General features: G+C 37.7%; 2 protein-coding genes across 2 annotated transcripts in view; both read left to right on the top strand.

Annotated features, from left to right (window-relative positions):
* Positions 1-1,784: 1,784 nt before the first annotated feature.
* On the top strand, positions 1,785-2,092 carry LOC118932669 (keratin-associated protein 25-1). The gene is given in 2 exon segments (XM_036926335.1): positions 1,785-1,914; positions 1,917-2,092. Coding segments are annotated over 2 exon segments (306 nt in total).
* Positions 2,093-8,015: 5,923 nt separating this feature from the next.
* Positions 8,016-23,829, top strand: part of LOC118932656 (keratin-associated protein 24-1) — a 207,199-nt gene continuing 191,385 nt past the window's right edge. Inside the window, exon 1 of the mRNA XM_057503951.1 lies at positions 8,016-9,596. Within this exon, the coding sequence (XP_057359934.1) occupies positions 8,021-8,779 (759 nt within the window). The 5' untranslated portion in view covers positions 8,016-8,020 and the 3' untranslated portion in view covers positions 8,780-9,596. The remainder of the gene's footprint in view (positions 9,597-23,829) is intronic.

The following is a 23,829-nucleotide window of genomic DNA, read 5'->3' as shown; positions in this document are numbered from 1 at the left end:
CCCTCTCTCTCTCTCTCTGTGCATGCTTGCATGGTTGTATGAGATCTCCTCAGGTTTACCTGAAAATTTCTATAAGTATTTTTCAATCTTTCCTCAGGAAAAATATGTATCAGTCTTCTAGAGTCTTTGATGGACTATACAGAGACAATGAGCATGGGTGAGAAAAGAGGCTTCTTCAGAGGGATAGTGACTTCAAGGCTATTGATACCACCATGGCTCTCTAAGGCTATGGCCCTCCAAAGGAGTTGGAAGTATTCTGCAATAGGAAGGCATTCACCAAAAGGATCATCAGTGATGCTCTCAGATGCCAAGTGGCTGCTTAGAATCTTTAGTCTCCACTCATTCCCAACTACATCATCTTTGATCACTTGGAAGCAGCTTAGAAAGGGATATTTCCAATTCTGGAAGACTACTGACTCTAGGAATTCGATGTCTGTAAAGATTAACTCACATCTTTGGGAAAATCTAAAATAAGATCCAGAGATTGTTTCTTCTACGGTGTCCAAGCAAGAACTTTTCAGACGTCTTTCTTCATCTGATCTTAAGATTCTTTTCAGTCCTTGTTGACTTTGATTGCATGAGGACTGCAGTGTCTTAGTAAATTATTTCAAGTGACGATATCTATTAATTATGGAATTAATTATGCTAGTGCTTAAATTAATGACTTCTGATATCATGTTTACTCTCTTAGTTGAATGCCACCAACAGAAGTGTATGACATTTTTACTAGTAAAACCAACCAAGTATGCCATCAATGTTACCATGTAGAACTACAAATACATTTCCTCAAATTTTTGGAAATCAAATTCACTTTTTAAATATGAAAACCATAAAGTTGTCAGGTAGAGCTCTTTATAATGTACTCTAAGATATTTGCATAAAATTGACTATCAGGACCAATGTATAAAGAACAACATCACACAATTAGATTCTCAGCTGAGTATTAAAAATAGGAAATAGTATGGTATTTCCCATCTGGAAAATCCAATAAGTTTTCATATATAGCGACTATTTTTGTACATCAACACTTCCTCCAAGTATTGCAACATTAAGCCTCTTCTTCAAAGATGAAGACTGTGCCTTCCTATGATGTTCCTTGTGGATGATGACTAGGATAAACATCCATTCACATGGACTCTTTTTAATCAAGCATTATTGAGAGGTGGGAACAGAAGCAAAGCAGATAAAATACACCGAGGATTATATAATACATTCCAAGACTGAAGAAAAGGAAAGTTTAGGATAGCAGATATATAGAAGATGCAAACTGGACTTATTTTATGGATGGGTGGGAAGTCATCTTCAAAGGCAGCACAACAATGAACTAATGAGATGTTATGATGGAAACTCATCTGAAATATAGGGATGGGAAGAATCTGGGTATATATCCACCAAGGTATGCAAGCAATCTGGTCTAGTTTCATGTGAATTTAGACACGCTGCTCTTTGCGGCTAATCTGAAATCCTTCGGATTTGACCATGTCATCCAATATCTGCTGTTCTGGAAACTACAGCTTCCCTCCTCTTGGAAGCTGCTTCCATGTTCCTTTCATCTCATCCTCTGCTCTACTGGTGTGAACTGTGGTGATGTTCTCTACTTGCCCTGCCAAAACAATGTGGCTTCTGGACAACTTCCCAGAGCCATGTGGTACACCTTTCAGCTACCAACCATCCAGCTGTATGTCTACAACCTATGAAATTTTTTGCTACTCTTCCACTACTTACTGCACAGCAACCAGCTTTTTCCCATCAGCTCCTATCTCTTCAGTTTCTGTAAACCATCAATGTATAATAGACTACAGAACTATTTGTCCAAGAGTTGCTGTCCCCAGAACCACCTCTCTTATGGCTGTCAGCTGCAGAACTTTATCTCCTGTGCATATTGAGCACTGAATTTTGTGTCCAGGAGCAGCCATCTTTGAGACATCTCTCCAATGGCTGTCAATCTCCAGGTGATGTGGCCTACAGCTTCAGACCCCGGGGCTATGTGTCTAAGAGTTTTCAACCTATTTGCAACCTATACAGCAATTTCCCACCAGCCTGTTCTCCTTTAGGGACTTGGAAATCTCCATTTATTAGAAGATCATGCTGAATCGTCATCCTAGTATCTTGCCAGATAGCTTTGTATAGAAATGTCATCTCTAGATTGATAAATTGTTCTTAGGATTATGGGCCATTGTGTTTTTAGTTCAGTTACTGTTTTAATTGGTGGTCTTTTACTTGTTCAAATCCTAAGTGATTTTAATTGTTGGTTTATTCACTAGAACATTCTTACTATTAGGCTTCTTGATTTCCATGCCATTAACATATTCTTAAATAGGAAAAAAAGCTTTCATGGTTATCCCTATATAATTAATTCAAATGATTTAGAAGGCAGTATATTTTTATTCTTTATTACCTTTATTATGCTTGATTACCTCCCTTGAAGTTTAAGCCTTTGAACTTTACTACCCAAATATATTTAAAGAAAAAAACATGCCTGAAAAATGCAAGCAAGATAGACATTTTCAAGGTCCTGATTGAATGTCATACTACTTGAGCATTAAATGTGCACTGGTATTCTCTAACATTTAAGAAGGAAATTATGAAGGTTTATTAGTCAGAACAAACTACATTTTATCACAGTAACTAATAACTCCTAAATTCCAGGAGTTTAAAATTGCAGGGATTTATTTATCACTCATACTATACATTCACTGTCCCAGCTTCAAAGTCATTGTCATTCTGGGATCCAGGAATAGATAGCCTTCACTATCTGGCATATTGCCAGTAGAGGTAGGGGAAAAATCAAAAGAGAATCCCTTACCAACTCTATATATGTCTTCTAATATTTCACTCAACAAAGCAAGTCACAATATCCACCCTACCTTATGGGATTAACCACAGAGGGGTTATATAAATTTTATTTTTGAACAATAGAAAAGACATTATCTCTTCCTCTTAAATTAAACTTAAGAAGCCCTTCCCCCAAGCCTCTTCATGGATCCTTGCATAGAGCACATCACTATTATTTAGAACTTATTTATATCTTTTATGTATACATGTAACTAATTAAGTTCATCCATGTACTAGATGGGAACTAGTTCTTCCTACAAGCAACTTCTCATAGCTACCATATTGATCACTTTCAATGTGCCAACATACCACTAGATAATAAATAATCTATGGAAATAATACCATTCTTCCAGTGCTACAGCTAAGAAAACTCAAATAGTGGAAGTATTTGTCCAAAGACCCACTTAAGCTGAATTCCAAACATGTTCCTTTATCCTCCATATTATCTACAGTCTTCATCATTTAGGTGATGACTAATCTGAGGGTCTCTTGGATGTTGTCTCAGTAACTTGTGGCCATGACCTTCAGCTCCAAAACTCCCAATCTGAACTGCAAATAACCTTTTTTTTCCTACTTCAGCAATAGCCTGCCCTTCTCTCTGGTCTAATTTTAATGGTATACACTTAAGTCCTTTCTAGAAGTCTGTCTTCCCATGAGGATAGTAGGAAATGCCTTCAACTTATTCAGTTCCTCCAAATTGACTTATATCTATATCCATATATTTACATAAATGTATAAGTCTATGAATATCTCTATCTATCTATCTATCTATCTATCTATCTATCTATCTATTTGTTTATATAGATCATAACAAGTTGTTTAGCCTAAAACTTGGCATCCTCTGGTGCATTTATTTTCTTTCTTTTTTCTTTTTTATTTCTAATGCACTCTCATACAATAGACTTTAGATGAGACTGAATAATTAAAGTAATAATATTTATTACTAATAACACAAACAAAGATCATAGGCTGATGATAATGATAGAAGTTAACATCAACTACATACTAACTCTATTTCATAACTTTTGCCTGACTAACTCATTTAATCCTTACAGCCACTATGGAAAAATACTTCTATTAACTCCATTTTGAGGATGTGGAAATTGAGTTACAGAAACATTTGATAGTTAATTGCTCATCAAAGATAGGGTGTTCTAATCCTATTTCCCAGGAAAATGGAGTATTGAGTGCCTATTCTTACAAATTTCATGTGCAACCTTCCAGAAACTAGCTAATGACACATGGCACAAAAACATATGGGTTAAATAAGAATAGTCATTAGTGATTTGTTGTCAAGTAAGGCATTTTTCTTAAGTAGTTGGGGTGGAACAGTTCCTTTTTGGCATTAATTTTTAGAGGACACAAAGATTATTGCAGACTGTATATTTGTAACATCAAAGCAAATTAAAATCATAACACTTTTTTTTAGTCTAATAGGTGACTGGAATTTCCTAAATCAAAGCTCTAGAAAATTAAAGAGAAAAGTAACCTTTCATTTGCATCTACTTTGTGCCATGAACTTTCTTAGATATTCTTCATATTTTTTTAAAAAAAAGCTCATTCCATCCTCACAACAATTCTGCAAAGTAGTTGCTGTTTAACTGGTTTTAAATAAGAAGGTACTGAGGTACTAAGAAAACAGTTTTCTGAGATTATATACTAGTAACCGTGTTCCAATAGTACTCAGCAAGAGGCTAACTCATAACACATAAGGCGCAGTCGTGACAACTCCATCTCAAAATGTTTAACTTAACCACACCTGTATCTCATTCCATTTATACCACATTTTCCTGAAAAGGTAAGCACTAACGAAAATCGCATTCCCATCTTTCCACCCCTGCTTGTGTTCTCATTTTAAAAATACTTTATCTTCATTTACTCCTGTTTCCTAAGTTTCTTATTTTGCTCATCTGACCTTCAGCCTTCGAAACAAGTTTCTGATGATACATGAAGTCAACAACATAAAGGCAGCTAAGGGGTCCTTCATTTTACGTTACCAGTGCCAAATTTAAGAATCATTTTGACTCAGTACTTACAATTTAATTGCTATTCAAATATGGACTGAATGCATTTTGCTTTTTTAAATCATGATATCATTGTCGCATCATTTAACTGCACCCTGGCAAGTGGAATTAGAACACAGTTATACATATATGGTGGCAAAAAAGGGCCATTTACTGGAAAATTTAGCCTTCTGTTTACCCTAAAGGATTTTTAACCTTTGGGAAAAGTTGGGAAGCAGTTCTATAACTCTTTTTTAATGAGTCGCAAGCAATCTGCTGTCTCATTAGGTAAAGGAATTTTGGTTCATATTCTTCAGAAGGCATGGGAATTTCTCTAAATTATCTGATGGCTAGAAAGCTGTTTCTTGCATTTCAAATTGCCCTGGATACAGAGTGCAAGCTCCCCAAACTACTAACAACTATGTATTACAGTTACCTATATTTTTCTGATTAAATGTGTTAGTGAGATGTAATGTGGCTGTTGCACAAATTCCCACAACTTATTCTCTTTCAATTCTGGAGACTAGAAGGGCAAAGTTGGTTTTGCTGAACTAAACTCAAGGTGTTCATAGTGCTGATTCCTGCTGGAATCTCTAGAGGAAAATCTGTTTGCTTCCAGGCTTCAGAGGTTGCTCACATTCCTTCACGTATGGTAGCACCACTTCACTTGGCTTCTATTGTCATGCTACCTTCTCTCTCCCTCATCTACTGCCTCCTTCTTATAAGGACTCCTATGAGTTCCTCAGGCTTACCCAGAAATCTGCCTCATGATCCTTAAGTGAATCATGTCTGCAAAGTCCCTTTGGCCATGTAAGGAAAGATTCATGGGTTCTGGGGATTCAGAAGTGGGTATCTCGGGAAGGTATGGGGGATTCTATTCAGCTTTTCATACATAGGAAATATTATTTAAAAAATTAATGGAAGGAAAGATTATTTTAGTAATTAAGTGAAAACAGTGTAATACATATGCTTTTCCAAAACTTTCAGAGGACACTGCCAGCCAGCCAGATGGCAGCAGTCCTTACTTTCTGCTAAAACCTACTATTGTCATGAATTTGATATTTGCTCTGATACTGATATTGTTTGCTGCCTCTCTTACCAGTAGGGAGACTAAAGTAGAAGACAATTCTGTAGAGGTGTCATTTACAGAAAATGGTGGGTTTATAGAAAATGGTGGGTGATGGTTGCCTGTGGGTGTGATGTGTAGATAAGAAGGAAACACAAAAGCAAGTAAGAGGGATCAAACCAAATTCCATCTTTGCAAATCTCAGTGTTTGATTGTTTAGAATATTATTGTTCCAATAAATTCAAATATGTTGTAAAGTTTTGTGCTACAAATATTGGTTATACTATATGATAGCTTACATTATTTATGTTGTTGGATGTAGACTAGGGTGAATGACATTAGTTTAAAATACTCTGCCATTTATGCTAAGTTGGAAGGGGAGTATGTGGGCTTTACAGCTGACTGATTTATTATTTCTGTTCAATTTTTTTCCCTCAAATCTGCTACAAGGAATTCAAAATAAAATAAATAACCATGATATGATAGAGAGATGTAGAAATGAAGCTCCATCAACCTCTGAACTTGTCCATATATCACTATGATTCAGTCACTTAGTGGAAAGTTTGCCAACAACCACTTCATGAATTTTATTTCCTATTTTGCCTGCCTCAGGACTGAAAATTTCTACACAAAAATCCCAGGACACTCTACAGTCAAACAATTTGCTGAAAATATTGTTTGCTGATCCTAACCTTTTTCACCTGAGAGACACTTCACAAAACAGCAAAATGTGTTTAATAAGGAGTTGCTTACAGAATAAATTCATCACCTTACAGTATAAATACTGACAGCAGCACTGAGAAAACTCAGGTTTTAAAAAATGTTTGGAAAATATGTGTAGGTTTAAATCGGTGTGCATTTAAAATAACTACCTGAGAAGTAAGGAACAGGGAAGGAAATCGAATTGTTTTCTGTGAAGACAGTGTCTTTTAAAAACTATCCTTACAGCTTACCCTACCTGAAGAACTTGGTACTGTCCTCTGCCTGAACTCATTGCTATTAACAAATGCATTGCTGTTTTCAATTCAATGGAGACTGTAAGTGGGAATCATAGTTTACATTTTCAAGAACAAAGCATCAATCCTTTAGTTTAAATTAAAATCTTTAAAAATATTTCCTTCAGTGTTATTCAAATAAAAATGTTAAACTTAGTCATTTCCTTTTGTGGGTATAGAGAAAAAAAATAACTAAGTTCTTCAATATAAGAATGAAATAATGTCCATGTGCAAATAAAAGCGAATCAGGAACAAGTAAAACATATTTTGGGAGAAATGTAAAAAGAATGTTATACATCTGACAGCAACTGGGTTTTGTGGCATGGACAACTGAATATGTAATGCATAATCTTGGTTAATTAGGAAGGTATAAACTTGAGAAACTGGCCTTCTCTGATATTATATATTACAGAAACTCTTTAAGAATTGGTCTCATAGAAGTCTTGGTTTCTTAGCAACCACTGATTCCCAGGGACAAGTTCATTTTTGGCCTTGTGTAGGTCACCAAGTCTCCCTGGGATTGTTGTGGGTATTACAGACGGAATTTTCCAAACACTTGAGAAGTCGAGATGAGTAGTCGCCAGCACATTGCCTGGCACAGTTAAGAGTATAGCACAATTCTTTTGAGGAAACCATTTTTTCTCTTAGTAGTGCAAAATATTCAGTTTATTTCAAACTACAGGATCAAGTCCTGCCGTATTTTGCAGTCAAAGAGTGGAAAAGTACAGGTTCCTTTTTTTACTTGAATTCTCATTAACCTTTTAATAACCGTGCCGCATAAGCCCATGGACATTTAAACTGCTGGTAACCACTGATTGACAGCTGAGAGTTTGCCTATTAACACTAAAATCACTATTCACCCAATCTGTGGTCAACAGTTGAGTGATGGGTGATGGTCATAGTGGCTATTATAGATACTTTGAAGAATCAAAATAAACTTATTTGTATATGAGTGTGAAAATGTCAGCAGCTGTAGCTGAACAACACACTAATAAGATGATGCTCTGTTAATGGCCCAGGTAGCAAGAAGGAAGAGAGTCTGGAGAGGCTGCAGACACTCACTGGGGAAGATATAAAGTCCTCGGGCCACAGCCTCCATTCCTTCAGAGAAAGCAGCAAGCATGTACTCAGGCTCCATGTCTCTCCTGGGCTACCTTGGGGATTGCGGTAGTACATGCCACAGAACTCATTGTTACATCCCAGTGAGTCCTTCTGTTGCTCTTTGCTCTAGTGGTATAAGCCCAAACTTTGGTCTCTGTTTACCCAGTAGCTACCAAGGAAACCTCTGGCTCTTGGATAATTGCCAAGAAATCTATGGTGAGGCACCAAGCTGTGAATCTTCCAGCTCTGAGCTCAAGACCAGCTGCACAAGTTATGACCCATCACACTCCCGTGTGCCCTGCAGCAGTCCAACAGTGGGCAAAGTATGCAGTGCTTGTGCATCTACCAACATTGGACCCAGCGCCCGCTGCAGCCTTTACAACCAGACCAAGGGGTATGTATCCAACTGCTACACCCACAGCCGGTGTGCATCTAAATCCTGCCAGACCCTCAGCAATGGTTTCAAAGGCTTTCGGCAACTCAACTGCTTATCCAAGAATTTCCAACCCCTAAACCACTGCAGACTGGGTAGGCAGGGGTATAGAAGCTACCAAAATCTTGGCTTCATACCCAGTAGCTTCTCACCATCATGTTATATGACCAGAAGCTGCCAATCCCAAAACTATTTAAGGAGAAATTGCCAATATCCAAGCTATGGGTCCATGGGCTGCCAACCACAGAGCTATTTTTCTAAAAACTTCCAGTCTCTGAGCTGTATTCCAAGTACCTTCCCTCCTTTGAGGTATTTATGCAGTGGATGCAGAACTCTGAATTGCTAGTGATGAACTTATTGTATTTGTTGCTGCTGGAAATTTTCCAATGGGGAAGATTCTACCAAGTAATCACTTTCTCTAATATTCTGCTGAATTGCTACATACATCTTAAGAATCTTGTTACATTGACCTCAGATATAACTCCAAGACTTATTTACTACAACCATATTACTTGCTAGCTTTTTTTTCTGTTGCTCTGTTAATGCCCTTTGTGTTGAAGGCTGATCTTGAAGGTACTCTTACTGTTTCTGAGATTGACTACGATGGACACATTGAAGAGATTCCATATGAAATACAACCATTGCCAGATTTATTTTGGCTGTCACTGTAACTTGTCTGCCAGTGTGAATATCCCCTACCTTTCTTGATGAAGTGGAGTCTCCTTGGTTTGACTGATGACTTAAGATAATGATTCTTCCACATCATTTGCTTTCTTTCAAAATTTTGTTGACTGCTTTATTAGCATCTTGCTAACAAGCTAAGAGACAATATTATCTTAAATAGGAGCGATTTCATCCTTCGTCTACTGACTGATTAGAAGTATACACAAGCAGCAAGGTCCAACTAGAGTTCAATTTCAGAAGAACTTCAGCAAACTTCTCTTCCAAAGATCATAAAACAAGACTGGCTGGCACTTGGATTTTGTTCTCAATGTCTAGGATTGACCTCTAGAAGCAGCAGAGCAAAAAATTATTTGTTGAAAGAATGACAAAATACTCTTCTAGACTCTTCATTATTACTGATAATCTATGTTCGTGATTCTGCTATAATTCTCTCTTGTTGAAGTATTTCTTTCTGATTCTAGGACAGATCCTGGCTCATTGTTATAAACAAGTTTCTATTGGGAAATAATGATTTTCATTACTCTTTATTTCATACTCACTAAAGTTTTATCAGTATTCTGGGCAATATACATAGAATTATCAAGCATTCGTTTCCCACCATTTAGTTTATAGCTCAATTAAAAATATAATGAATATAGAATATGAATTCCTAGGAATTATTTGTTTTATTCTGTTTTTAACACATTAAATGATATTAATTCTAAGACATTTTCTAAGAATTTTATTATTCTGTCTGTTGTTGATATTTAGATAAGGAAATCTGGGGAAAATATTCATAAAATAAATCAATTGAATAAAACCTATATAAAGTATCAAATGTACATCTATTTTCCTGTATAATATGTGTATTTATTGGTTTTGCATATACAGTTTGGGATTTGGAATAGATTTAATATTGAACCCAGTGAGCAGTGACTTAACCTTAAAAAGTTCTCCAAAAAATGAAATTGATAAAAAATGAAATTTATACTAAGAATTTTTGTAAATAAAAAGCAAATCATGTTTCAAGACAAATAAAAGGGCCCCTGGTGATGGGTATAAATGGAGTTTGGAGGGATGGGGAAAGATCATCATATCAATAGCTAATGACTAATACAGAGCTGTTGTAGATGTGAATATTTAAATTGCCAACAATTTATGACCAGGTAATAATGTCTTAATGTTTTCCTGTAGAAACATTCTTTCAAGTTTTACAGTATTCATTTCAGCACTGCCTGGTTAGTGAAAAATTGGAAACAATGGAAAAATCTATAAATGGGAGACTATGAAATAAAATGTTATGAAGCCATACTAATAAATACTTATAAGAATTAAAAAGAATGGCATAGAGTCATATGAGTTGTATAATAAAAGACATACTACAAACTAAAAAGATGAGACTTTAAAAATATACATGAAGTGTGACATGTTATGCATAAACATTATAAAATATTATACATAAAGTGTGACATTTTATGCATAACCACACAAATATCTGCAAACATTCCTCTATGTTATCTATCTATGTATGAATAGAATAAAGAAACTGTAGAAAAACACAAACTAAATTGCATTAGAATTAAAAGAGCTTTAGGAATGGTAGCTGGTAATTCTCAAAGGGATTTTTAGACTTAATTTTAGACTAGAATTTATTTAATGCACATTCTACTTAATAGAGCATTAAAGTCTCTCTTTTAATTCATATTCTTAAAAGTTTATGCTTAGGTGACTAACAATATGCTTTATAAAAGTTTTAAAGAGTTGATAAAGCCACTACAATTGAAATGCTATCAAAGACCTGAATGTAACTGCATAATTTTCACGTTTGTTTCTGCTATCTTCAAAGAGTATTATTAGACAGTATCTTTTTGAATGCTGCTTTCATGTATGATATTTTCTGATGGACAAGAAATAAATCTACACAATTTTTAAGGCTAATGTACACATTAATAGATTTTTAAATTTTTGTTCCACTGAGTTTCTTAATTATGTCTTTTTCTGGAGTTCTGCATGAAATGCCTATCAAAGCACTCAATATATAGTTAGTGTACTACACATGATTTGCTTAAGAAAAATGTAACTCATCTCCCAGGAGGCCCTTGATGAATAGCATTCTTACCTGACAGTTCAGTTAACCATACTGTCACTCCCAATATCATAGAGAATATTTCAAAACCATGTAACTATATTTATTCATAACCACCAACACTGTACTGTCCATGCAAAAATTTCCACCTACACCAGTGCCTGATGAAATCATAGTTCTTGGATTCACTTCTGAAGTGAATCATAAGTGAGTAAATCCTTGATTACATGTGCGTAGATGTTATCTCAGAGCTCATAAGATGATTTCTTCAACTACTCACTATGTTCACTGTACTTGTTCTTTTTGTCTGTTATTTTAATGTGATTGGTAGTTAGGACCCAGTAAATCATTTGAGCTGTATATCTATTGTCAGGTCACTGGCAGATCAGAAGGGAATGGAAGCTCGGATCTTGCCATTGATTTCTATACTTTACCATCTGGAATCCTGAAAATTCCAGACACTTGTTGACAGTTCTCATTCCAGTCTCACATATTTGAAGGAAAATTATTCATAAATACAAAGTAATTCTCTCAATTAAAAAATATACATGTAAACCCCAAATTTACATTTAGATTTTTATTATCAAAAGAATGATGTTAAAAGTTTATCTAGAGGGGGCGGAAGATGGCGGCGTGAGTAGAGCAGCGGAAATCTCCTCCCAAAACCACATATATCTATGAAAATATAACAAAGACAACCCTTCCTAGAATAAAGACCAGAGGACACAGGACAATATCCAGACCACATCCGCACCTGAGAGAACCCAGCGCCTCGCGAAGGGGGTAAGATACAAGCCCCGGCCCCGCGGGAGCCGAGCGCCCCTCCCCCCAGCTCCCGGCGGGAGAAGAGCAGGCAGAGCGGAAGGGAGACGGAGCCCAGGACTGCCGAACACCCAGCCCCAGCCATCCGGGCCAGAGTGCAGGGCGCTCGATACTAGGAAAACAGGGCAGCAAGAACAGTGAGCGGGCACTGGAGGCTGGGCGACAGAGGACATAAGAAAAGCGCGCGACCATTTTTTTTTTTGCTTTTTTGCTGTTTTGTTTTGGCGAGCGCTTTTTGGAAGTCTTAAAGGGACAGGGACCCCAATATTAGGGAAACAGGGCAGCAAGACCGGTGAGCAGAGGCCTGAGGCTGGCACCGGAGAATAAAGAAAAACGAACGACCACTTTTTTTCTTTTTTTTTTTAATTAAAAACTTTTTTTTTTTTTTTAATTAAAAAAAATTTTTTTTTTTTTTTTTTTTTTGGTGGTCATTGTTTTGTTTTGGCGGGTGCTTTTTGGAAGTCTTAAAGGGGCAGGGCGGGTCACTTAATCCAGAGGTAGGGCATCCGGGATCTCTGGGCACCCTAACCACTGGGCTGCAGGGAGCAGGGAGGCCCCTTACGGAGATAAATAGCCTCCCAGCAGCTCCTGTTCCAACGCGACTCCACCATTTTGGAGTAGCTGCCTGAGCTAGGCCACGCCCACAGCAACAGCGGAGATTAACTCCATAGCAGCCGGGCAGGAAGCAGAAAAGCTGTCTGCGTGCAGCTGCGCAGCACAAGCCACTAGAGGTCGCTGTTCTCCCAGGAGAGGAGGGCCACAAACCAACAAGAAAGGAAGTCCTTCCAGCCGTCACTCGTCCCAGTTCTGCAGACTAGTCCTATCACCATGAAAAGGCAAAGCTACAGGCGGACAAAGATCACAGAGACAACACCAGAGGAGACAGACCTAACCAGTCTTCCTGACAAAGAATTCAAAATAAGAATCATAAACATGCTGACAGAGATGCAGAGAAATACGCAAGAGAAATGGGATGAAGTCCGGAAGGAGATCACAGATGCCAGAAAGGAGATTGCAGAAATGAAACAAACTCTGGAAGGGTTTATAAGCAGAATGGATAGAATGCAAGAGGCCATTGATGGAATTGAAATCCGAGAACAGGAACGCATAGCAGCTGACAGAGAGAGAGACAAAAGGATCTCCAGGAATGAAACAATATTAAGAGAACTGTGTGACCAGTCCAAAAGGAACAATATCCATATTATAGGGGTCCCAGAAGAAGAAGAGAGAGGAAAAGAGATGGAAAGTATCTTAGAAGAAATAATTGCTGAAAACTTCCCCACACTGGGGGAGGAAGTAATCGAACAGACCACGGAAATACACAGAACCCCCAACAGAAAGGATCCAAGAAGGGCAACACCAAGACACATAATAATTAAAATGGCAAAGATCAAGGACAAGGAAAGAGTGTTAAAGGCAGCTAGAGAGAAAAAGGTCACCTATAAAGGGAAACTCATCAGGCTAACGTCAGATTTCTCGACAGAAACCCTACAGGCCAGAAGAGAATGGCATGATATATTTAATACAATGAAACAGAAGGGCCTTGAACCAAGGATACTGTATCCAGCACGACTATCATTCAAATATGACGGTGGGATTAAACAATTCCCAGACAAACAAAAGCTGAGGGAATTTGCTTTCCACAAACCACCTCTACAGAACATCTTACAGGGACTGCTCTAGATGGGAGCACTCCTAGAAAGAGCACAGCACAAAACACCCAACATATGAAGAATCGAGGAGGAGGAACAAGAAGGGAGAGAAGAAAAGAATCTCCAGACAGTGTATATAACAGCTCAATAAGCGAGCTAAGTTAGGCAGTAAGATACTAAAGAGGCTAACCTTGAACCTTTGGTAACCACGAATTTAAAGCCTGCAATGGCAATAAGTACATATCTTTCAATAGTCACCCTAAATGTTAATGGGTTGAATACACCAATCAAAAGACACAGAGTAACAGAATGGATAAAAAAGCAAGACCCATCTATATGCTGCTACAAGAAACTCACCTCAAACCCAAAGACATGTACAGACTAAAAGTCAAGGGATGGAAAAACATATTTCAAGCAAACAACAGTGAGAAGAAAGCAGGGGTTGCAGTACTAATATCAGACAAAATAGACTTCAAAACAAAGAAAGTAACTAGACATAAAGAAGGACACTACATAATGATAAAGGGCTCAGTCAAACAAGAGGATATAACCATTCTAAATATATATGCACCCAACACAGGAGCACCAGCATATGTGAAACAAATACTAACAGAACTAAAGGGGGATATAGACTGTAATACATTTCATTCTAGGAGAGTTCAACACACCACTCACCCCAAAGGATAGATCCACTGGGCAGAAAATAAGTAAGGACACGGAAGCACTGAACAACACAGTAGAGCAGATGGACCTAATAGACATCTATAGAACTCTACATCCAAAAGCAGCGGGATATACATTCTTCTCAAGTGCACATGGAACATTCTCCAGAATAGACCACATACTAGGCCACAAAAAGAGCCTCAGAAAATTCCAAAAGATTGAAATCCTACCAACCAACTTTTCAGACCACAAAGGCATAAAACTAGAAATAAACTGTACAAAGAAAGCAAAGAGGCTCACAAACACATGGAGGCTTAACAACACGCTCCTAAATAATCAATGGATCAATGACCAAATCAAAATGGAGATCCAGCAATATATGGAAACAAATGACAACAGCAACACTAAGCCCCAACTTCTGTGGGACACAGCAAAAGCACTCTTAAGAGGAAAGTATATAGCAATCCAAGCATATTTAAAAAAGGAAGAGCAATCCCAAATGAATGGTCTAATGTCACAATTATCGAAATTGGAAAAAGAAGAACAGATGAGGCCTAAGGTCAGCAGAAGGAGGAACATAATAAAGATCAGAGAAGAAATAAATAAAATTGAGAAGAATAAAACAATAGCAAAAATCCATGAAACCAAGAGCTGGTTCTTCGAGAAAATAAACAAAATAGATAAGCCTCTAGCCAGACTTATTAAGAAGAAAAGAGAGTCAACACAAATCAACAGTATCAGAAACGAGAAAGGAAAAATCACGACGGACCCCACGGAAATGTAAAGAATTATTGGAGAATACTATGAAAACCTATATGCTAACAAGCTGGGAAACCTAGGAAAAATGGACAACTTCCTAGAAAAATATAACCTTCCAAGATTGACCCAGGAAGAAACAGAAAATCTAAACAGACCAATTACCAGCAACGAAATTGAAGCGGTAATCAAAAAACTACCAAAGAACAAAACCCCCGGGCCAGATGGATTTACCTCGGAATTTTATCAGACATACAGGGAAGACATACTACCCATTCTCCTTAAAGTTTTCCAAAAAATAGAGGAGGAGGGGATACTCCCAAACTCATTCTATGAAGCTAACATCACCCTAATACCAAAACCAGGCAAAGACCCCACCAAAAAAGAAAACTACAGACCAATATCCCTGATGAACGTAGATGCAAAAATACTCAACAAAATATTAGCAAACCAAATTCAAAAATACATCAAAAGGATCATACACCATGACCAAGTGGGATTCATCCCAGGGATGCAAGGATGGTACAACATTCGAAAGTCCATCAACATCATCCACCACATCAACAAAAAGAAAGACAAAAACCACATGATCATCTCCATCGATGCTGAAAAAGCATTTGACAAAGTTCAACATCCATTCATGTTAAAAACTCTCAGCAAAATGGGAATAGAGGGCAAGTACCTCAACATAATAAAGGCCATCTATGATAAACCCACAGCCAACATTATATTGAACAGCGAGAAGCTGAAAGCATTTCCTCTGAGATCGGGAACTAGACAGGGATGCCCACTCTCTCCACTGTTATTTAACATAGTACTGGAGGTCCTAGCCATGGCAATCAGACAAAATAAAGAAATACAAGGAATCCAGATTAGTAAAGAAGAAGTTAAACTGTCACTATTTGCAGATGACATGATACTGTACATAAAAAACCCTAAAGACTCCACCCCAAAACTACTAGAACTGATATCGGAATACAGCAAAGTTGCAGGATACAAAATTAACACATAGAAATCTGTGGCTTTCCTATATACTAACAATGAACCAACAGAAAGAGAAATCAGGAAAACAACTCCATTCACAATTGCATCAAAAAAAATAAAATACCTAGGAATAAACCTAACCAAAGAAGTGAAAGACTTATACTCTGAAAACTACAAGTCACTCTTAAGAGAAATTAAAGGGGACACTAACAGATGGAAACTCATCCCATGCTCGTGGCTAGGAAGAATTAATATGGTCAAAATGGCCATCCTGCCCAAAGCAATATACAGATTTGATGCAATCCCTATGAAACTACCAGCAACATTCTTCAATGAAATGGAACAAATAATTCAAAAATTCATATGGAAACACCAAAGACCCCAAATAGCCAAAGCAATCCTGAGAAAGAAGAATAAAGTAGGGGGGATCTCACTCCCCAACTTCAAGCTCTACTATAAAGCCATAGTAATTAAGACAATTTGGTACTGGCACAAGAGCAGAGCCACAGACCAATGGAACAGACTAGAGAATCCAGACATTAACCCAGACATATATGGTCAATTAATATTTGATAAAGGAGCCATGGACATACAATGGAGAATTGACAGTCTCTTCAACAGGTGGTGCTGGCAAAACTGGAGAGCTACATGTAGGAGAATGAAACTGGACCATTGTCTAACCCCATATACAAAAGTAAACTCAAAATGGATCAAAGACCTGAAAGTAAGCCATGAAACCATTAAACTCTTGGAAGAAAACATAGGCACAAACCTCTTAGACATAAACATGAGTGACCTCTTCTTGAACATATCTCCCCGGGCAAGGAAAACAACAGCAAAAATGAGTAAGTGGGACTATATTAAGCTGAAAAGCTTCTGTAAAGCAAAAGACACCATCAATAGAACAAGAAGGATCCCTACAGTATGGGAGAATATATTTGAAAATGACACATCCGATAAAGGCTTGACGTCCAGAATACATAAGGAGTTCACACGCCTCAACAAACAAAAAACAAATAACCCAATTAAAAAATGGGCAGAGGAACTGAACAGACAGTTCTCCAAAAAAGAAATACAGATGGCCAACAGACACATGAAAAGATGCTCCACATCACTAATTATCAGAGAAATGCAAATTAAAACTACAATGAGGTATCACCTCACACCAGTAAGGATGGCTGCCATCCAAAAGACAAACAACAACAAATGTTGGCAAGGCTGTGGAGAAAGGGGAACCCTCCTACACTGCTGGTGGGAATGTAAGTTAGTTCAACCATTGTGGAAAGCAGTATGGAGGTACATCAAAATGCTCAAAACAGACTTACCATTTGACCCAGGGATTCCACTCCTAGGAATTTACCCTAAGAACGCAGCAATCAAGTTTGAGAAAGACAGATGCACCCCTATGTTTATTGCAGCACTATTTACAATAGCCAAGAATTGGAAGCAACCTAAATGTCCATCTATAGATGAATGGATAAAGAAGATGTGGTACATATACACAATGGAATACTACTCAGCCATAAGAAAAGGGCAAATCCAACCATTTGCAGCAACATGGATGGAGCTGGAGGGTATTATGCTCAGTGAAACAAGCCAAGCGGAGAAAGAGAAATTCCAAATGATTTCACGTATCTGTGGAATATAAGAACAAAGGAAAAACTGAAGGAACAAAACAGCAGCAGAATTACAGAACTCAAGAATGGACTAACAGGTACCAAAGGGAAAGGGACTGGGGAGGATGGGTGGGTAGGGAGGGATAAGGGGGGGAGAAGTAGGGGGGTATTAAGATTAACATGCATGGGGGGGTAGGAGAAAAGGGAGGTCTGTACAACTCAGAGAAGGCAAGTAGTGATTCTACAACATTTTGCTATGCTGATGGACAGTGACTGTAAAGGGGTTTATAGGGGAGACCTGGTATAGGGGAGAGCCTAGTAAACATAATATTCGTCATGTAAGTGTAGATTAGTGATACCAAAAACAAAGCAAAAAAAAAAAAAAAAAGAAAAAAGGGCAGTTCCTGTGTGGTAACCTCCAACGAGTTCTACACAAGGGTATAAAGGGCATATAAAAGTGTAGGCAAAGGGTCTGTCTGTGTTTATACAGAGGATCAAAGCCTAATTTGGCTACCCCGAAAATGAACTAAGATACGATATGAAAAAGAACTTCCAACATCGGCACTCTCTGGAAGACTCATGCCAGAAGATGATCAGCAAAAAACCCCAACAAAGATCCACGCACTGCTACAGCTGTAGATGCACTCATCCCACCAGTTCCTGGACTTGCCATGGGAATGAGGAAGGAGATATCTAAGCTGGCCTGTGCATGCAGTAAAACAACAAATTTGACTGGATCTATACTGTTGGAACTCAACCAAGAATTTGGAGAAGTGCAAATTGTAGCGCTCCAAAGTCTTACAACTACAGACTATTTACTGTTAAAAGAACATAAGGTATGTGAACATTCCCCAGGAATGGGTTGTTTTAATTTGTCTGATCTCTCTCAGACTGTTCAAGTTCAGTTGGACAATATCCACCATATCATAGATAAGTTTTCACAAATGCCTAAGGTGCCTAACTGGTTTTCTTGGTTTCACTGGAGATGGCTGGTAATTACAGATATGCTTTGGTTATGTAAGTATACTCCTATTATGTTAATGTGTGTGCGCAATTTAAGTAGTAGCTTAAAACCTATACATGCTGAAGTACTCTACAAGAAGATATGTCAAAGAAATAATCAATCTTCCCATGTTTTCTGCCGCCTGCTACTTCTATAGCTTTTCTTCTTCCTTCCTAATTACAACCCTTAAATAGAAGTCGTGCCTCATATCAAATTTACCGAGTATCATAATTCTTCCAAGTGGTAAAGATACCTCAAGACAAATGCTGGGCATAGAAGCCACAGGGCATAAATATGCAAAGAAGTAAAAAGCTAACCTTTTCAAACAGTAAGGCTTCTCTCTCACTTACCAACTTCACATTTCCCTGTATGGCCCCGGAAGATGACTGGTTAGCCAGAGACGGGTAAGATTCCTCAAGGGAGGAACAACCTAAGACAGGCACAGTCGCAGGGGGGCCATCAGGTGAGAAATTGGGGATCAACAGAGGTGAGGCTTAGAACCTCACCCCCCCTGTTCTGAGAGAAATCTTCTGCATCCGTGGATGTTTTATTGCCCTGGTCTAGCTTGGATTAACACATAGTCTACAGGCACACACCTGATCATCTACATTTGTTCTCTTACAACACTAAACTATGTTTTCTACCTTTATCTTGTATCTACCTACCACTTCAGCATTTTATTAAAAATCATAATACTAAAGAGAGAAATGTGGTATCCACATATAAATCAAGTATAAAAACCAAATGAGTATTCATATTTGAACCGACTGTTTAGAGTTCATAATGCATGAGCAAAACCGAAAGTTTCTGTGATGGCTGCCCTTGTACTGTTCACTATGTAACTTATTCATTATGTAAGAATTTGTTCTACATGTAAGAACTTGTTTGTTATGCCTCAGAAGATTGGAGACTGACGAAAATTAAGCTTGGGGTAGAATAATGATTGTGCATTGAGCATTGACTCCCCTATACAGAATTTTATTGTCGTTAACAACCATTTGATCAATAAATATGAGAGATGCCCTCACAAAAAAAAAAAAAAAAAAAAAAGGACAGACTTCCAATGGTAAAATAAATAAGTAACCGGGATGTAATGTATAGCATAAGGAATATAGTCAAGATATTGTAACAGCTTGGTAGGGTGATAGCTGGAACCTAGAATTATGTATATAAATGTTCTACCACTGTGTTGTACATTTGAAACTAATGTAATGTAATACTGTGCGTCAACTACCCTTCAATAAAAAATAATTATTAAAAAAAAAAAAAATGTTTATCTAAAGAATAAGAATTTTAATTCCAGAATTATTTCTTTCAAGAATGAATAAAGATTTTTAAGTCCAGAATTTTCTCTTTCAAGAAACAATTACGACAAAGATAACTATTATTGCCATTATCATTACTTTTCATGTGAACCATTTCTTATCTGGAGTGTGGACACTGAGAATAGTGAATTAAAAATTATACTACCCAGGAATCTGCTCTTTCTTATCAACTTGCATCTTTTCTGAGTTATCTCTAAAAAGTGATTGGCTTTGTGAGCTCCCAATCCCTCTCTTGGATTGGGAGAACACATTGCATCTCTACTTTGTAATAGTACAATAACTGGGTGCCATGTGAATCTTGTGTAATTTTGAGGAATATTTTTTGGCTGACAACTCAAAGAAATATGCTTAGTGCTTCTTTGGCCATGTATGTACTGTGTGACATAATGATTCACTTATCATGACTGTAGCAAGGTGATTTGCCAAAGAACTTGAGTTTTAATCCTGATTCTGCTGCTTAACAAATTGTACATCTTCAGCTATCCCTTAACCCTCTGTATCTTACTGAAAGAAAGGCCTTTCTGAGAACTGAGATAGTGAATAAAATTTCCTAGCACTGTGCCTGGCAAAATTGCTCAACAAATGGTAATAATTTTCATTATATTAAGAAAAAGAGCAATGAGACCCTGGAACTTAACACTACAGGCTTTTTTTTATGAAGATGGTATAATATAACCAAAATCCAAGGTTCTAGAGCTAGCGAGTTAGTAGAGAAACTACAACCAGAATCCAGATGCCCTTTGTTCTGGTCCAGGCTTTTGCTCACTTGTTCCTATGAGGAGTGAATTTCCCCTAAATATCCTTCTGACTATTCTTTAAATCCTTTGTCACTTGGCCTCTGGAGAGGTGAGATAACCTTTATGACTGATAAATGTGGAAAGAATAACTGACCATGTGCCTTTCAGCCTTCATCTTCCCTACCTCGGGAATTCCTCTTCATGTACAAACTGCCCACAGGATGCCCACAGGATGTGTGGTTCCACAGCTATCCCCATTGTGGGAAATTTCTCCTGGACCCATGCTACCCTGATGTAAATAAATCTTTCTAATCCAAGGGTTCAGCATTAGCAAGGCCTTTTTTTACAGACCTGGTTCTACAACTTGACCTTTGCCAATAATGAAGATAATATGTGTGTTTCCTGCCTGTGATTTATTTCAATTGCAATTCTTAAGTATTCAGAACCCACTTAAGAAATTAGAGGAATAGTCTCTCTAATTTCCAATGTACTACTTTCTAAAATAGGTCACACAGCTTATCACTTAAAGTGAGATTACTTATAACCTAAGAAACAACTTTTTAATGAAGATACATATTATGAAATTCAACTGGTGCACAATTACTTAAACAGAGTTTGTGGAGTAAAGTGAATCAGAGGACAGTGCTTCATCCCACTGTGGTGTTTTTTTTCCGTTGTGGTTATCATACTTACAAAGTGAATTGAACTTGAAATTGGAAAATATGTCTTTGTTACAATGTAGGCATGCTTTTATATTTTTGAACCCAATATTATGGGTAGAAGCTATAGCTGATGGAACAAGAAGTGCATGAAGAGAGTATAAATCTTTTAGACCCAATAACTTGTTATTACGAACCACCCAACACGTCACTCTAAGATAGACTGTGCCATTTAGATTTCATCTGATTCCCTGAAGTGAGGAAGCACTGAAGGAAAGATGCCAAGAACAACACATCCCCCATGTATATAGCCTTTGACGCGTTAGCCCATTGTCTGGAGGTACTGAGTCATGAATTTACATTCTGTAACACTCAGAGCAAGATAATACATAGGAATGACTCCAGTGGGTAATACCTACAAAAGAGAAATATTTAAAAATTAGATCCTAAACAAGAGTGAAATATTTGGAGGGAACCATAGAGAACTTAGAACTTGAGTTCCTGATCTTGTATAATTTAAGGGAACTGATTGCCTAAGATGGGAATAAACAAATTACAAAGAAAGCGACTTAACTGAGTCAACAGAGCTCTTAATATCTGGTGTGGGACACACAACATGTGTCATCACCATCAAGGAAGAGAAAAGGCGATGGGGGAGGCAGAAAAAGAGGTCAAGAGGGGGAAGGAGAGAAAGGGAGGTGGGTGGGGATAGACATGGAAAGGAGGTAGAAAAGGAAGAAAAAGGAAAGGATAGGAAAAGAAAGAAAAGGGAAGGGATTGCTTAATCCTTTTCCAGACCCTCCTTCCTGTCGCATATGAGAATCATTAACTTGAACATCCATCCTAATAAAGCAGAGAGGCCCTCCATCTTGAGAACAACCACTCATCTTGCCCTGGGCCCTCTTGCCATAGTGGGCCCATCTGCCACCCAGCACTCCATCTCCTGCCAGCTTATTCATGTGGGCCACAAATAAAGTTTGGTTTTCTACTTAACCAAGTGGATTCTTCAAGGATTATCCTGGAACCCTATAAAGACAAAAGTTATGCTAACTTTATGAATAATTATGAGTACATATGTATGTTTGTAGATATGTGTGTATACATACACATATATTCCTTTTTATCATGAATCTTACACTTCTGTGTGTATCTGAAATCCATAGTTTTGCTTTTAAAAATACATATTTATATCCTCCTCTGTTTTAATTATCTAACACCTTAGAATAATCATCACACAAAGTACATCACCTCTCTAACTTAGAAAACTGCCAGCAAAGAAGAGAGAACTTAGCCAGGATACATTTTTCCTTTTCTTCCTGTCTCTCTTGAAATATGTAATGGAGATTTTAAGTATGACAGTACAATCCAGCCTGAGGCATAGAACATCTACATTTATCATTGCTTTCAGGTAAAATATAGTGCTGTTATAAAATATTAATAGAAACACAATATGAAAACACAAGTATTCCACTGAACTGGTATGACAGCTCTATTTGACAGAAACAGTCCTGGTTTTCAAGGAAGCCATCCCTGCTCATTCTAGAAGCAGCATGAACTCATTACTCATTAGTCTGAAAGACCTGAGTGGGAGGGAAGGCACAGTGAAGGCCACCTAACCACAGTTAAACAATAGAAAGGAAACTCAAATACACAATTCCTGGGAGAAATGCTCCCGGAAGCACTCACGGAAACAACGATTTCAGGTGATGATAGTTAAACCACACGCACAGCCGGCCCAAAGCCTTCTTTTCCAATATCAACATGGGATCTGATTTCACTCTTCTGACTCCAACGTAATCCATGTTCTATGCTGACCAAGAGCACAGGCAGACCTCAGTTCCAGAGTCCCGAGCCCTGAAGACCTATTGTTTCCAATGGCTGCAAAACATTTCATGCAATCACCATATATTTACCAAGTTTTATAATTGTATTCCATACATGAAAATGTGCACATATCTGCCATTACTTCCTCCTAAGAAACTTAAGAAATGTCAATGCACTATGTTCTAAAGTAATTTGTTAAAGGCAGAGGGTTTTCACAGTCACTGCCCAAAAAGAGGGAGTGCTACCAAACGAGGTTTTTAGAGTCACTGTGTTGATTTTTAAAATGTCTACTGTCTGCTCACACAGGAGGTCCTTATCCATTTTGTCATCCTGTGAGGGAACAGGGAGCCACAAGAGCTGTTCCACCAAAGTCATTTATGTCTAAATCTTTACAATACAAAACAAATGGAATTTTAAAGGTGAACAGTCCTCCACCTTTTCTGTATAAAAACTAGGGGCCGTTTGGATGATTGCCTGGGAAAGCATGCACGTTTGTGGGAAGTGGATATATTATGGCCTGTCACTGCAGCCAAGTCAGACAGATGGCTGGGGACAAGGAAGTAGCACATAGTCAAACAAGGGAGCTGCGCTTGGAATCAGGAGACC

This window comes from Manis pentadactyla, chromosome 1 (assembly GCF_030020395.1).
Source record: "Manis pentadactyla isolate mManPen7 chromosome 1, mManPen7.hap1, whole genome shotgun sequence".
In the NCBI taxonomy this organism is placed as follows: Eukaryota; Metazoa; Chordata; class Mammalia; order Pholidota; family Manidae; genus Manis; species Manis pentadactyla.
The sequence above is the reverse complement of the archived record's forward strand: the minus strand, read 5'-3'. Positions and strand labels throughout refer to the sequence as shown.